Consider the following 15,530-nt stretch of genomic DNA (forward strand, 5'->3'; position numbering starts at 1 on the left):
TTTTTTATTTTATGTTTATGCTCTGTTTGATGCTCTATGTCTGCATTTATCAACTACCTCCAAATACTGAACCTCAATGAAAAAAGCATCTCCAAAAATAACTTTGGTTAGTGTTTGGAGGCTTGACTTATGACATGAGGTGACACAATGCCACCACCTTCTCCTGGCACCCCAGTCTTTGCCAGCCTATTGTGGTTGCCAAGGTAAACGTCATGGCGACCATGGGATCGGCTGCAGGCTCGGAGGGACGTCCGGCTGTGATGGGGTGCGTGACATGATGCTCAACAATCAGACACCATGACAACCTGGCAACAATGCTGTTGATTCAGCAACCAAACTGTATGAGGAGTTGGAGAGAGGGGACAAAAACACGTTACCAAGTGGAGGAAACAGAGTTAGGTGTTAAAGGATCAAAGGCTGTATTTGTCTGTCTCGCTCTCACTCTCATGCACAAATATAAGGTTGTCCAGACATTTTGAAATCAAAAGACGTATATTAAGCTTTTTTAAATGTATTTGCAACATTTTTACTTAATAATACAGTAATGTAATATGTTCAGACAGTAAATAGAAAGGTATGAGGTACGTAGGAATTAATATTACATCACTGATTTCCACATATTTGAAAATAACATTTTAGGCCTTTTAAAAACTATTGGAAAAGACCCCTCCCTCAATATTTGTGTCATTGTATGGGCATTGTGTGTGTTAATTGTAATGTCATGTCACTTATTGTCTGTGGAAATCAGTAAATAGCTTATGAATAAGAATATACAGAGTAATAATTCTAATGTGTATTGTTATTCATCATATCTTTACATCAAATGTATCACATCAATTTGATGTAAAGCCCTTATTTTGAGAAATGAACAGCTGAAATATTTCCACAGGCTCTGCTGTAAGCATTCTAACACAAGTGTATGTGGATGAAAACATAAATGCTATCATCTATTAATCAAAATCGTCTTACATGCATGTTGTAAAATGAGTCATTGCAGTTGGTTCCTGATTTTTTAAAGCAAGGCAACTTTATTTGGAGCACCTATCCAACAGTAAGGCAATGTCAAACGGCTTTATATACAGTAAAGCAAAGAAATGCATTAGAACAACATTTAAACACACAATGAAAAGGAAAATAAAATATAAATAGACGGAAATAATAATAGACCAGAAATAGAGAAGTTACATAACAAATTGGTATTTTTATGGGGGAGACCAGACAAGAAACCATTACAATAGTCCACCCTGCTGAGTTCCTCTAAATCTTGTCTGGACATGAGACCTCTGATTCCTTCTATTTGTTTGAGATGATAAAATACTGATTCGGTTTTTTGGCTAGATGTGTCTGCTGAAGCTCAGGCCTGAGTCTAAATGTCGGGTCAAACTGATAAATATCAATACAAGTATGCCAGATTTGTCTGTCAGACACTGTAAAATAGGAGTTATCTTAACCCTCTGCTATGAACAACTCTGATCTGCCTCTTAATTCAAACTGACACAAAACTCAACCAGGCCTACACTGCCATCGTGTGGTAGTAGGAAAGATTGAAAACTTTAAAAATGGTTTTACTTTTCTTTCCATGTGCAATGCCCTGGAGATATTATTGCTGTTGGTACCAAATTACTCTCATAGATACAGGTTTAGCCTCCTATAAGCATCCGATAGCAGAACATGGATGTTGACTTATATCATGTAAAAATGTAAGTTAGTAGCCTAATGAGATGCTGCCTCTGTGTTGTTGTATCCCGTCAATGTTTTTTTTTAAGTGGACATTTTTGTTGTTTTTCAGCCTGTAGAAAAGAAAATATAAGACAATAGTTTTTATTCTTCCTAGCAGCACAGGAAACAAGAGGTAGAAAAAACATATGGAAACTATGTAAAAGTAGGCTATATAAAATAAATAAAACAATTTATAAAATGTACATCATAATGCCACACAATGCCTTATACCATATACATACAGTACATTGGTGCAAATATGTGAAAAATTAATTAGTGCAGTAGTACAACTCTGAAAGCCTGTGAAACAATGCTGCCATATCATTTTCTGCAGATCTATAAGCCAGAAAGATTATAAAACATTTAGCTATTTCCTGTATTTTGGAAAGAATGTGTAAAAATGTCCATAAGACCAAATCAATTATTCTGGTACATTTTCTTCAAATAGCTCTATGGTTCTAGATGATCTCAACTGGAGGCTCATCTGCTTCTGCTTCTGCAAGCAAGGACTTAGCCTAAAAAGAGTCATTCAGATTTATATTAAAAGTCTCAGCATGTTTATCTCGAGATGTGAACATGAGAAATGTGTTTATGTACAGGTGCAGTGCAGCAGGATGCCATGCCCAGGCAACTGACCTCTGGCTCCCATTTATCAAGATGAATCTGAGTGCAAGGTGGGAAGCCTTTATCCACAAATCCAGATATGTCAGATGGGTGAGCGTAGAGGTACCTGTGACTGACAGTCTCATAGCTTTGATACACATAGGGGTCAAGGTAGTTGGAGCTGAAAGTGACCCGATGTAGATTCCTCAATATCCAGTTGCTTTCTGTGACCTCTGTGCAAGAAGAAGCCTCAACATCACTCCCTAGCCATCACCAGGGGAGAAGAGTCTTCCTTTGTGGGAGGAGAGACAGCACTCCTGCTGTCTGGCTCCCACATGTGGAGACCTCAAGGTCCTGGTGTAGATTTGGAGGGTCCAGATTCAGATGGCGAGGAGGAGATACAGTCCAGCTCAGAGCTGTTGCAGGCTAGATAGTAAAGGTATCACTTTCCCCCAGGGACTTTAGTAAGATTGCAAAGCATTAAGGCAAGTGACTGTTTGCATCCAAGCTGAAAGACAGGAGATACAGGAAAGCTGACAAAACAGCAAGTAACTGTTACAATATCGTACATTTCCTGATTTTGTTGTGTCTCATCACTGTGCTCACTGTTGATGTTTCCCACTGAGCAGTGGGATGGGTATTCAGATTCCTTAAAAGTAGTAACAGTGGCATATGTAATGTAAAAAAAAAATGTGGTCATGGTGGAGCTAATTTGGATTATTTTATATACACTGGTGGGTAGTTTAATTAAGCTCTTCAATTTGTATTTGTGGAAAATGTGAATCTGCAAAGTAATTAGTAATTTTAGATGTTAAATAGTGCAGTAAAAAGAACAATATTTGCCAAAGAAATAGTGGAGAAGAAGTATGAAGTGTCATTTAGTGGGAAATACTCAAGTAAAGTACCTCAAAAGTAAGTACCAGTACTTGGGTAAATGCTTTCCACCAGTGCAACTGAGGTTCAAAACATTGAATTTAGGATCTGGGGGGACTATTCACTGTCAGAAATGGAGGTGCAGTAGGAGTCCATTTCTGTCCCCCAAGGTACTGTAGGCTACAATCACTAATGTACCCCATAGGGCTCAAGGCAACTATGTGTACCGTTTTGAGTGCCAAAAAAGGTACATACTGTTCACCAAAGTCAAGGACGCAGCAGCTGTACCTTATAGGGTACTGCCCCAGTGCCAAGCTGTTGTACAAATTTTGAACATTATGGCTGACAGATTTCAGAGATGCTATTTGTAAGATAGATATATATATATATATATATATATATATATATATATATATATTATAAGGAAACATTACATCAAACAAATGAACTACAAAAAGACTCTTAGCTTGGTTATAAAATATTAGTAGTACATATAACATTAAAGTACCTTAAAGTGGCAATCGTTAAGATTTTAGTAATGGTTGAGTTAGAATTTCTATTTGAGTGTAGAGTTTAGCAGTCTGGAGCATATAAATAGAATTAATTTAATTTGGTTTCTATGGTCTGGAGTCTTGTTTATACATGAGCTTCAAGTTTTCACAACTGTGACAACTGTTCCATTTGTTGTGTGTATACAATCGAGAAAACTGTAATATAGGATTTTTTAAGGGAGTTGTCCCGCCAGACACCCAGTTCGTAATCATGCAAATATATACATATTGCAATACTTTCATGATAGGCCATAGGCTCCTTCACTGATAGATGGTGACCTAATATTTATTTAAATGAAAATCTTTCAGATTACAGCTTTTAATTGAAAAATATTTGACAAATTTGCTCTTGACAACAATTAGCCTTACTGATCCTGAATAGATATCTGAAAAGCCTTACTTGGTTGAAAATATTTCTCCATAGTTGACTTTGGAATCTGCAATGTTTTGTCAGACACTTTCAGTGCATTTGGCCTTTGCATTGTAGTTGCAGATTACTTACTTACGTCTAGCTACTTATACATTAGCCAACCGTAAATGTCTAGCTACTGTATAAGGGTGAAATGTTGTGTCTGCATCTGAGTTCTGTTCATAGAACGTAACTGAACATTATAACATTCATAGAACTGCACTGTTTTGTTGAGCTTTTTGTGTCCTTGTTTATTGTGGGGAAATTTTTAAACCAATGGAAATATTAAATCATAATCAGGCCTTGGGCTTTAAAAGTTGTTTGCTGCTTAGGATACATGGAGCTCAAGCACATTATATTTTACGTTGCGGGCACTAGAGGGAGCCCTCTACTCAGTCTCCACCATCTCCTAAGATTAAACAAATGATGTAAATCCCATCTAAACTGACTGCAACATGAGGCCAATGGATTGGTATTTAAATATGAAATGAGTTTCATAGAGATCTCCTAGACAGCTCCTCCATACCATCCAAACACATACTGTACAGTCCACACATCTGGAGTTTAGTACTGGTCTGGGGGTTATGTCACTGTTCTCTGACCCTCTCTCTAAATTTATCAGGACTTGTGTCATCACGTGTGTCTCTCATATTTCTTCAGGCCGATCAGGCCGGCTAAGAATAGAAAAGCACTGACACAGATTAACACGGTTGCTCTCTCTCTCTCTCTCTCTCTCTCTCTTTCTAAAAAACTAATTATTTTACATCTGTCACTCTTGCAACCATGAACCTCCTCCTTCTCTGTGTGTGTCTTGACCTTTTCATATGTTTGACTACTGACCTCATCCATTATAGTGCATGGATGACGGGGGAACCTGCAGTCCAAATGAAGGGCCACGACAATCCCAACAGACCAGTGTTTGATTTATAGTAGGACATTTGGTGAGCATTACAGGGGTTGTGGTCGCAGGTAAGTGGTGGTAGGTACAGTTTGACTGCTGAACCCAGATTCTGTTGTCTTAGTTTCCCAGCAAGACTTTCAAAGACCTAAGTTTACAATCAGGGAATTTCCTTGACAGGAAGTTGTATCTGTGACTCTGAATGTGAAGTTGCACAGGAAAGACAAGAGAGTCCTTCAATGACTCCTAAATGTCACATGTAATCCCGGGATGGAGCAGGATCTCCTGTAAATGTGGGGTTGTCCCGCAGAGAAAGAGAGAGAGAGAGTGTTGAACCAGCACTCATCAGCCACCCAATCACAGTAAGCCAACTAAAACCTGATTGGCTCATGTGCAGGGTTACTTAAATTAAGCTTTGAATGTATCCTCAGTTTGCCTATCCTTTCTCCTCTGTCTTTGTCTCCTCAGCTGTATGTAAATATAAACTGACCGTGTTGATGTGTGTCAAGGTCATATCAGTTAGAGTTTAGAGTTGGAAAGTTACAACAGGCTACCTTTGATTACTTTCAGATTAGCATTTAGATTAGCTAAATGCCAATACAAACACACCTCACTGCTGCAGCTAATGCTAAAAAGACTAAACCATGAAGGCTGGTGACCAACACACATGTGTTAAAGACAAATAATTTAAGGAACTAGTTGAGTCCTTGACAAAACCATTTTACTATTATACACTCCATTTTTGGACTATGCCCAGATGTCATGGAGTTGTAGATGAAGTCTAATGACTTTGATGATCCCCAGACTTTTCATCTAGCATCACCATTAGGTTGACTTTTTTTTCTTCTATTGAATGGATTGCAATGAAATTTGGTACAGACATGTTCCCTCAAATTTCATTTGTCCAATACATTTATGACGAAACATCTGCTAAACGTATTACGATCAGAGTTCGAGTTCTGTTGTACTTTGTACTTGTAGTTTAGTGCTAATTAGCCAATTTTAGCATGTTAGCATGCTAAACTAAGATGGTGAACATGGTAACATTTGCCTGCATTTGCCATCAGCATTGTATTGTCCTTATGAGGATGTTAGCATGCTGATGTTAGCTTAAAATACCGCTGTGCCTTAGTATAATCTCACAGAGCCATTGACATGGCTGGAGACTTTTGTCTATTTCAAATCAAAACCTACAACAGCATACTGCATTACTAATTAGACTATTAAAGCATACTTATTGGTTGGAAACCGATATCTTTCCCAGCAGCAAACTGAACACCAAGCCACCGCAGCCAAGTGTAATCTGACATGGAATTATACAAGGCTTGAAGAAAAGCTGCCCTCCTATTTATGCATCTCTGTCAGCAGATAGTCTTTCCACCTTTCCACCTTGCCAGTACATAATGCTGGCCATGAACAGCTGTGTAAACACATGAAGCCAGTTTATCCACTGAGGTGAAGAGCTTTTATGACTTTTTGTTTAGCAGTCATCATCATGAGAGTTAAAACACCATAAAATGAGTAAGTGAAGTACAACATATCTGCACTGCATCACAGATAGCTGGCTTAACACAGGAAGTAAGTCTTATCTTTACTGAGGGCAGTCTGCTTGTGAAAGCTAAATTAACCTGCATCAAGGTACACAGAGGGAGGAAGTGTGGTTCAGTGTAGACATTATACCATGCCCGTTTGTGACAACAAGAGGTCGATAGACTAAGAGTGAGTGAGTGAGTGAGTGAGTGAGTGAGTGAGTGAGTGTGAGTGAGTGTGAGTGAGTGAGTAAATATGTGAATATGATGTCACATTTACATAATAGCCATAGGTCTTTACAGTCTATGGCTTAGGCAAAGCGTTGCTTTAAGCCAAATTCTCTAAAGGACAGAACTAACATATTAATGTTTAGCATAGTTTAGTGTGTTAGCATGCCAAAATTTAGCACTAAAGATATAGAAGTATTTCTGAGGCTGATGGAAATGTCATCCGTTTTGCAGGTATTTGATTATAAACCAAAGTATTGGACAATTGAAATGTGAACCTGATGATAGTTACAATTGATCCTGAGGTGGGAATCAGTGTCTGTAGGCCTCCCTAATTTCATAGTTGTTGAGATATCTCACTCAAAATCACCTTCATTGCCCTAGAAAAGTCAACATCATTAGTATTCATCATCAGGAGACCGCGAATGTCTAAAATGTCATCATTTGAAATGTATGCTCATGTTGCTTATGCCAGAACCCAAACAAAATAGAAGAAAGTGAGTGTAGGCAGTCCGGAGACACATTGAGGAAATGGAACCAATTTCCTCCAAGATTCCTATCTCTCATTCTTGGGATGATTGTAAGCCTGAATTCAGAATCAGCTTTATTGGCCAAATATGTGTACTGTACACATAGGCCTACAGTACAAGAAATGTCAGTATTTTGTTGCTCTCTACTTACACAGAAATATACATACAGCTAAGAACAGGAAGTGAAATAATGATAGGTAAAATGTAAAGTAAAAGTAGGTAAAACAAGACAGCCTACATAAAAGTATATAGGTCTCTATAAAATTAATGAAAAACATGTCTAGGCCTATAGGCTATATAAGTCAGATTGTTTCTGTAAGTTGTAAACAAGAATACAATAGTGTAATGTTAAAAAAAAACAGTGCATATAACAGTGTAAACCTATAAAATAGGCCTACATAACTTATAATAGACTAGTGTCAAAGAAAAAGAACATGTGCTTTTCATACATTTTTTGAAAATAATTGGTGTTTTTCTTAAAGCATAGTTTGCATTCTGGTACTTTACCCAGCTGCAGCAGCCACGGGCGGCATGAACTTCAGCAGACAGCGTGAGAAGAAAAAAAGCTCCTTTGACGTCAGCCACGTTAGATTTCAGTAGTCCAAGATGGCGGAGGTGAGCGGGTTGAGGAGCCGAAATCACTTCGAGCCCAACTGCAAAAGCCGAGTCATTGACGAAGGTAAACCGTTGTTGATTTTGTCGATTAGATGTATAACAGTAAAGCGATTAAGGAGTGCGAAGTTGAGGATCGGGGGGTTAAATCTGAACGTTTTTTTCTGTATCTGTCGCTTTGTCTTTGTGAGTGGTAAACTCGCTTTTCCGTTAGCCTCTGTTTTCAGTTAGGGACCCGCGGTGTCCTGAAAAATGTGGTGCCCCCTGCCAGATTGTGTCTCCTCTAACGTACTTCGCAAACACAGTGTTAACACAGTCCAAACTGTGTGAACATTAGCTTAAGGGAGATACATGTTGTCGGTGTGCTTTCGCTCTTTCAAAACATGTTTTCTCTCTGTAACTTAAGCTGAAAAGCTGTTGAATGACACTGATTCTGACCCGGATACAACATTTAACGGCGACACCTGTCAGCTCATTTGTCCGGGCCGTCACTTTCACCTGGCCCACAGAGGACCAGCGGCTTGTCCGTGGTTGATTGTCCGTACACCTGCCTGTAGCTGCACAGTCACCCTATATGGGTTTGAAGTGCATTGTTTCTGAACTTTGAAACAGTCCGCTTTATGCAACTCTCGCTTTCTGTGATGGGGGTTTCAGCCTAACGAACATACACACAACACATAGCTAGTTACGTTAATCTTCTCATCCCACTAATGACTCGGATATTTTTAAATATCCTATTATTAGTCTGTTCAGTATGCCAGCAGACTTACACACGTATTTGCGAAGCTAATTTTCTACTCTGAATACATTTAAATACAGGAGTGTGACAGCATTTTACATTTTAAGTAATTATTAATCACGACAAATGAAAAGAAGTAGTCCATAATCATTAACACACTGTTGACTCTTGTAAAAATGAATAGCGTACATGTCACAACTGATGCTGACTGTTCTTGCATTGAGGTATGCAGGTTCCAGACTCAAGTGTGGTGTTGATATTCAATATCTCATGATGGGATATACTGTAAGTTACTGACAATTGTGGAAATTATGTGTTCCCAAGCTTTTCATAGTAACTATTTCTTTGGTCAGGGTTCTCAAGCTTCAGTGTTGAGGGTTTTTTTTAAGATCAGGATTACAGTTTTCATCTGTAAACATCCAAATATCCAGTATTCATTGGTGAATCAGCAAGGATCCATCTTCCCATCTGTCACAACAGTGCTGTCTTTAAATTGGATTTAAAGCAGTGTATGTATACTTTGACAAGTTGGGGAAATGAGGCTACTGCCAGGCCCTGTTTCTCATGAATCGAGTAGTTAATTGACTGAAAATTTGCAACATCAACAATAACGTTGATAATCTATAAGCCTTATCGTTAATCATTTGCTTAATCAAGCTAGCAGTCAAATGGCAAATAGAAATGGAAATGATTTGATGAATTGACTAAAGTTGTCGTTAGTTAGAGCTCTGCATCTTTATCATTACAGACAGATTATGTTTTACCAACCGAAAAGAGAAAAACAGTATCTTTTTCCTCTCTTGTCTGTTATTGCAGCCTAACCTTTCTCTAGGCTAAACCTTGTAAAGACTGGTAAGCAAACAGTACATTGTCAGTTTCCAAGGCTCATCACTGAGATATTAGTCTGGAGGACTCCTTTTATCATGGTAACCCTTATGTCTACTTTCACACAGGCCAGCTGACTCTGTGGCAACAACATTCAATAACTACTGCTCTTAGTCTGCACTTTGTCCTCACAGACTCCCAGTTGGCCTGCTTGCTGCAATTGAACATTTGCCCTCCTTGACTCTTGTCCAGGGAGGCTGTGTCAGGTTGTCTATTGATGCTGGTGTGCAGGGAAGTCAGTGAACCTGCATCTTAATAGGCTGCAGTGGATTCCTCATCTTCTTTCATAAACTCAGTCCTTGCAGTCTTGTTGTCTTGACATATAATACACATATGTTGCCTGTTCACTCAAATGCATAGCCTGAATGTTACAAGAGGGTGTTGGAAACCCTGCTTGAGAAGCACTGGCATTAATAATCAGTGTTGCAACAGTAGAGAGAAAATTATTGCATGAATTTGTCCTGCTTTCTAAACACTTAAAGTGCCAATGTTCTCTCTTATGGTCCAAATATCAAGTGACTTAACAAACAAGACATCAGAAAATATTTAACATAATCTTGCTTGCAGAATATTTGTCACTGACTAACTTAGCAGTAGTGCATTTCCCTTGCATGCCTCAACTTCACCACCAAAGGTTTAAAGTCTTCATTACCTACACCAAATCTATAAAAAAAAAAGCCAGGAAATAGTCTCTTTATAGTATGAAAGCTCCCATATTTAGACAGCTGGTTAAGTTAAGTGGACCATGGCCTTATCAAAGTCTGCCTCAGATATAGTGCAGGAGTCCAGGGAAGGGAGAACTGATTTGGGACAGTGCTGAGATGTAGGCTAGCTTGCGTAGACACTCTATTCTTGCCATGCATAGTTAAAGATAGACATGCGTGCGTGTGTGTGTACAAACTCATCTTATCCCTTGACAACTTTGTGTGTGAGTGTTCACTGTGCAGGATAACAAATATGCCAGCTAACATCTGCTCAGTGCCTCCACAAGATAAGAAGTAATGTAGCTAGTTTTCAGTCCTGCCCTCGTCTTCTGCAGGATGAGAAGTAGGACAGTGTGTTAGCCACTTGAACACGAAGTGGCCGTGTAGCAGCACATATCAGCAAAGATAATGGTTTTTCATTGGCTGTTATGCTTACTTGTATGCTTATTGTGTTTTGTCTCTCACACACATTCTGCTGCAACACCGACTCCTTGCAGTCCCAGCAGAATAGTGTCTTTGTGTTGGGTCCCCTCTGTGGCTGCAGTCTGTGCCACTTCATCCTGCAAAGTGCTGCTCTGGACTAGATGGGAACCTGCACCGCCACAGACTGACAAAATCTGCAGGGCTAATTTGTGTGCAGAGCAGATTAATGTAACGGCTCCATGCTTAACAGCAGCTTCTCAAACACTAGCACAGCATTGCTGCTGCCCTTTGGGAATTTGCTGCACCTCCAGGTTGGATCTTATTAATGCCCCATTTACAGTTGTCCTTTTAGAGCAAGAATAGCCGTTAATGTTCTCAAAGTTGTCCTCCCACCACCTTCAAATGGTCCAGTGCTGGGTCCAGTGCTGGGCCCAGTAGTCAAACAAGCCTGCATTTAGTACATAAATTAGAAAATGCTCAAAAATTAGGTCATTGCCTCTATTTTAAACATTGCTACAGTTGTCATGAAGGGGGAACTTAGCTATAGAGGTTGGGCATTTTAACAGGGGTGTCTATGGGGATTGACTACCTTCTGGAGCCAGCTTTAAGTGGCCTCTCGATGAATTTTAGTTTGTGGCACTGAAGGTTGCAACAGTTCAAGGTGTTTTCACTGTTGTTTTGTCAAACAGTTTCATGTTGTTGTTTTTTTAAAGTTCGAATAATAATAATAATAATAATTAAAGCTGCAAGCAGCGATGGACGGGCCCGTGCATCTCTGCGCGTGTCGGGGTTACTGGCGGACGCCGCTCCTTGCGACCGTGCATTTGCGCGGCACTCAGACACTGCACATCGTCAGCAATGAAAAGGGAACTCCCTGCTGAGTTCAACAATACCTCACACAAGACTCTACGTCATACAGTTCATTAGCTGTGAAAGGGGTCGGGGAAAACCTTTACCAATAAAAAAAGGAAGTCTCTGCTGAGTTCAACGATACCTCACACAAGACTCTACGTCATACAGTTAATTAGCTGTGAAAAGGGGCATGGCTAAATTATAGGGTAGCGGGTCAAACCATCACCAATTAAAAAGGAACTCTCTTCTGAGTTCAATGATACCTCACACAAGACTCTACCTTAGATGGGTCAGCATTTATGAAAGGGGGCGTGGCTTAAACATAGGGGGCGGGCAAAACCATCACCAATGAAGAAGGAACTCTGCTGAGTTCAATGACACCTCACACAAGACTCTACCTTAAACGGTTCAAATGTTATGAAAGGGGGCGTGGTTAAAGTATAGGGGACGGCTCAGTATCACATGTAGACCACACATAAGTTTCATGTAAATCGGATGATGTTTGTCATATAAGGTGCATTTCCTGTTGCCAGCGGGGGGGTGCTATGACCAAAAGTAAATATTGGCCTGTAAATGTCCTCAGACCTGGACCCTTGTCAATCGTGAGAAATTTCGGGAAGATACGACAACGTACATCCAAGTTACAACAATTTCTTTGTTCATCGCTAAACACTCAAAATGGCCGCCACGCCCTATGAGGAAATTTTTTTTTCATCTTTAACATCTTAAGATGGCACAGACCAAATTTGAAGTTGATCGGATGAAATCTAGGAGGAGTTTGTTAAAGTATGTCATGTGGAAATGGCCAAAATCGCACTAATTTCGAACTTTCAATTCAAAATGGCGGACTTCCTGTTGGGTTTAGGGTATGGCTCAAATGACGTTTTCTGTGTGTCTTGATATGATAGATATGTTTACCAAGTTTCGTGAGTCTACATTAAACGTACTGCAGGGGCTCAATTTTTTTAAATCTTGTAGGGGGCGCTAGCGAGCCACTTTTGCGCACCTATTCCCAAAACCCTTAAAATATGTCAATTTTCACCAGACTTGATGCGCCTGCCAAATTTGGTGAGTTTTTGAATATGTTAAGCCCCTCAAAAAGGCAATTCATTTGCCGGGAAAATAATAATAATTCCTTCAGTTCCAATAGGGCCTTCACCGCTGTCGGTGCTCGGGCTCTAATAAATAATTGTGATTAAGGTTTTTTTCCATTATCGAGCAGCCCTAGTTCCCAGTGGTCCAAGCAGAGTAACCACTCATGACTTTCATATCTAGCTCTATCTTTAGATAATTAGCAACATTAAAGCAGAAACGATTAGTTGATATAATTAACTCTAAATTGTGCGGATGTGCTGCTGTTCTTTTGTCATGTGTGATGGTGAATATAACATCTTTGAAGTTGTGGTCTGTTCGTCGGACAAAACAAGCTATTTGAAGATGTCCGCTTGGGCTTTAGGAAATTATTGGATCAACCAAGAAAATAATCAACAATCTTAAATAAGTGTTAGTTGCAGCCCTAATCAACATTTATGTGGCTAATTGGTAAAGAGTAAATCATTGGTGTGCACTTATACGTAGGGCTGGTTATCGTTCAAAAATTTCCGACAGCGGTACCTAACCCACTACTACATATTTTATAAATTTAAGTTGCATATTAAACTGGGCCTACAATAACGTGTGGGTGGCCTAAAGCCTTTATGCATACCTTTTTTAGTGCATAGAATACTAAGCTATTAAAATAATTGTTGGTATGATTTTATAGATCATGTTTTATATGGCACAGTGAATTGTTAGGATTAACTGTATCTGTAGATGGCTACCCTTCTAGCCACCCACAACCTCCCTCTCTGCTATAGAGGCAATTCGGTCAGTGCCTAAAAAGTATTAAATTCGGTACCCAGCCCTACTCTTCGCCAACTGATGAGTAACTTCTTAAAATGTGTTCTTGACGGTTGCTTTTCACTGTAGACCATCTTGATGTGTCATCATTATAAAAGCAAATTCTGGTTTTACTTGTTTGACATAGATGACATTGCAGCAAAGTTTACTATATGCTTTATTAGTTGTCTTACTGTTCAGGTGGAGTATCCAGGGTGTGTCTTTGTCCCTCTTTTTTCAGATGGGTAATTTTGGCTTTCTTTGCTCATCAAGGTTGAGCAATCAAATTGGAAGGGGAGAGAGAGAGAGAGAGAGAGAGAGAGAGAGAGAATTAGGAACACCTATTAAATTTCTCATTAATGAAATTATCTAATCAACCAATCACATGGCAGCTGCTTCAATGCATTTAGGGGTGTGGTCCTGGTCAAGACAATCTCCTGAACTCCAAACTGAATGTCAGAATGGGAAAGAAAGGTGATCTAAGCAACTTTGAGCGTGGCATGGTTGTTGGTGCCAGACGGGCTGGTCTGAGTATTTCACAATCTGCTCAGTTGCTGGGATTTTTACGCACAATTAGGCCTGTCATGATAACAAATTTTGCCGGACGATAAATTGTCCCAGAAATTATTGCGATAAATGATAATATTGTCGTTCTGAGACCATTTTCATGGCATAATAATGCAGGTACACCTTTTCAAAGATCAATAAACTTTTATTTCTAAAGAATATTTAACACTGGAACTGGAAGACATTTTAAATATCCACAATAAATGAACAAAACAACCAAAAACAACAAATAAAATGGACTCTCAGTCTCTGTTAACAAAACATGCACTGGAATAAAAACCAAACACAATCAAAAACAATAAATAAAATGGAAATTTTTCCGGCCGCGATAATTTCCATTTCAAAATTATCGAGCTCATTTTAATTTATCATGCGATTAATTGATTTATTGCATATTGCGACAGGCCTACGCACAACCATTTCTAGGGTTTACAAAGAATGGTCTGAAAAAGGAAAAACGTCCAGTATGCTGCAGTCCTGTGGGCGAAAACGCCTTGTTGATGCTAGAGGTCAGAGGAGAATGGGCCGACTGATTCCAGCTGATAGAAGATCAACTTTGACTCAAATAACCACTCGTTACAACCGAGGTATGCAGCAAAGCATTTGTGAAGCCACACAACCATGAGGTGGATGGGCTACACCAGCAGAAGACCCCACCGGGTACCACTCATCTCCACTAAAAATAGGAAAACGAGGCTACAATTTGCACACGCTCACCAAAATTGGGCAGTTGAAGACTGGAAAAATGTTGCCTGGTCTGAGTCTCGATTTCTGTTGAGACATTCAGATGGTAGAGTCAGAATTTGGCGTAAACAGAATGAGAACATGGATCCGTCATGCCTTGTTACCACTGGGCAGGCTGGTGGTGGTGGTGTAATGGTGTGGGGGATGTTTTCTTGGCACACTTTAGGCCCCTTAGTACCAATTGGGCATCGTTTAAATGCCACAGCCTACCTGAGCATTGTTTCTGACCATGTCCATCCCTTTATGACCACCATGTATCCATCCTCTGATGACTACTTCCAGCAGGATAATGCACCATGTCACAAAGCTAGAATCATGTCAAATTGGTTTCTTGAACATGACAATGAGTTCACCGTACCAAAATGGCCCCCACAGTCACCAGATCTCAATCCAATGGAACATCTTTGGGATGTGGTGGAACGGGAGCTTTGTGCCCTGGATGTGCATCCCACAAGTCTCCATCAACTGCAAGATGCTATCCTATCAATATGGGCCAACATGTCTAGAGAATGCTTCCAGCACCTTGTTGAATCAATGCCACAAAGAATTAAGGCAGTTCTGAAGGCGAAAGGGAGTCAAACACGGTGTTAGTATGGTGTTCCTAATAATCCTTTAGATGAGTGTATATGATATATTTGAATGAGCAATGCTTGATACTTGTTGTCCTACCTGTTCAGTGTCAGGTTTTTGACCAAGGAAAGAAGTATACTGCCACTTGCAGTATACTTCAGGGAGTGTCATCTTAATCCTTGGACTTTGGGAAATTGTGACAGATAATTTCAGTTC

General features: G+C 39.6%; 1 protein-coding gene and 1 long non-coding RNA gene across 3 annotated transcripts in view; one reads left to right on the forward strand and one right to left on the reverse strand.

Moving 5' to 3' along the window:
• LOC118493205 lies at positions 1–7,953 on the reverse strand. Its single transcript, XR_004895195.1, has 3 exons — positions 7,848–7,953; positions 2,356–2,830; positions 1–337 (listed from the first exon to the last, which is right to left on the reverse strand). It is a non-coding gene; the product is annotated as an uncharacterized LOC118493205 (long non-coding RNA).
• Positions 7,864–15,530, forward strand: part of LOC116056364 (atlastin-2-like) — a 25,067-nt gene continuing 17,400 nt past the window's right edge. For both annotated transcript variants that reach the window (XM_035992211.1, XM_031308555.2), the window contains exon 1: positions 7,864–8,019. In XM_035992211.1, coding sequence (XP_035848104.1) covers positions 7,947–8,019 — 73 coding nt within the window. In that variant the 5' untranslated portion in view covers positions 7,864–7,946. The remainder of the gene's footprint in view (positions 8,020–15,530) is intronic.

The sequence above is a fragment of the Sander lucioperca genome, chromosome 15 (genome assembly GCF_008315115.2).
Source record: "Sander lucioperca isolate FBNREF2018 chromosome 15, SLUC_FBN_1.2, whole genome shotgun sequence".
NCBI lineage: Eukaryota > Metazoa > Chordata > Actinopteri > Perciformes > Percidae > Sander > Sander lucioperca.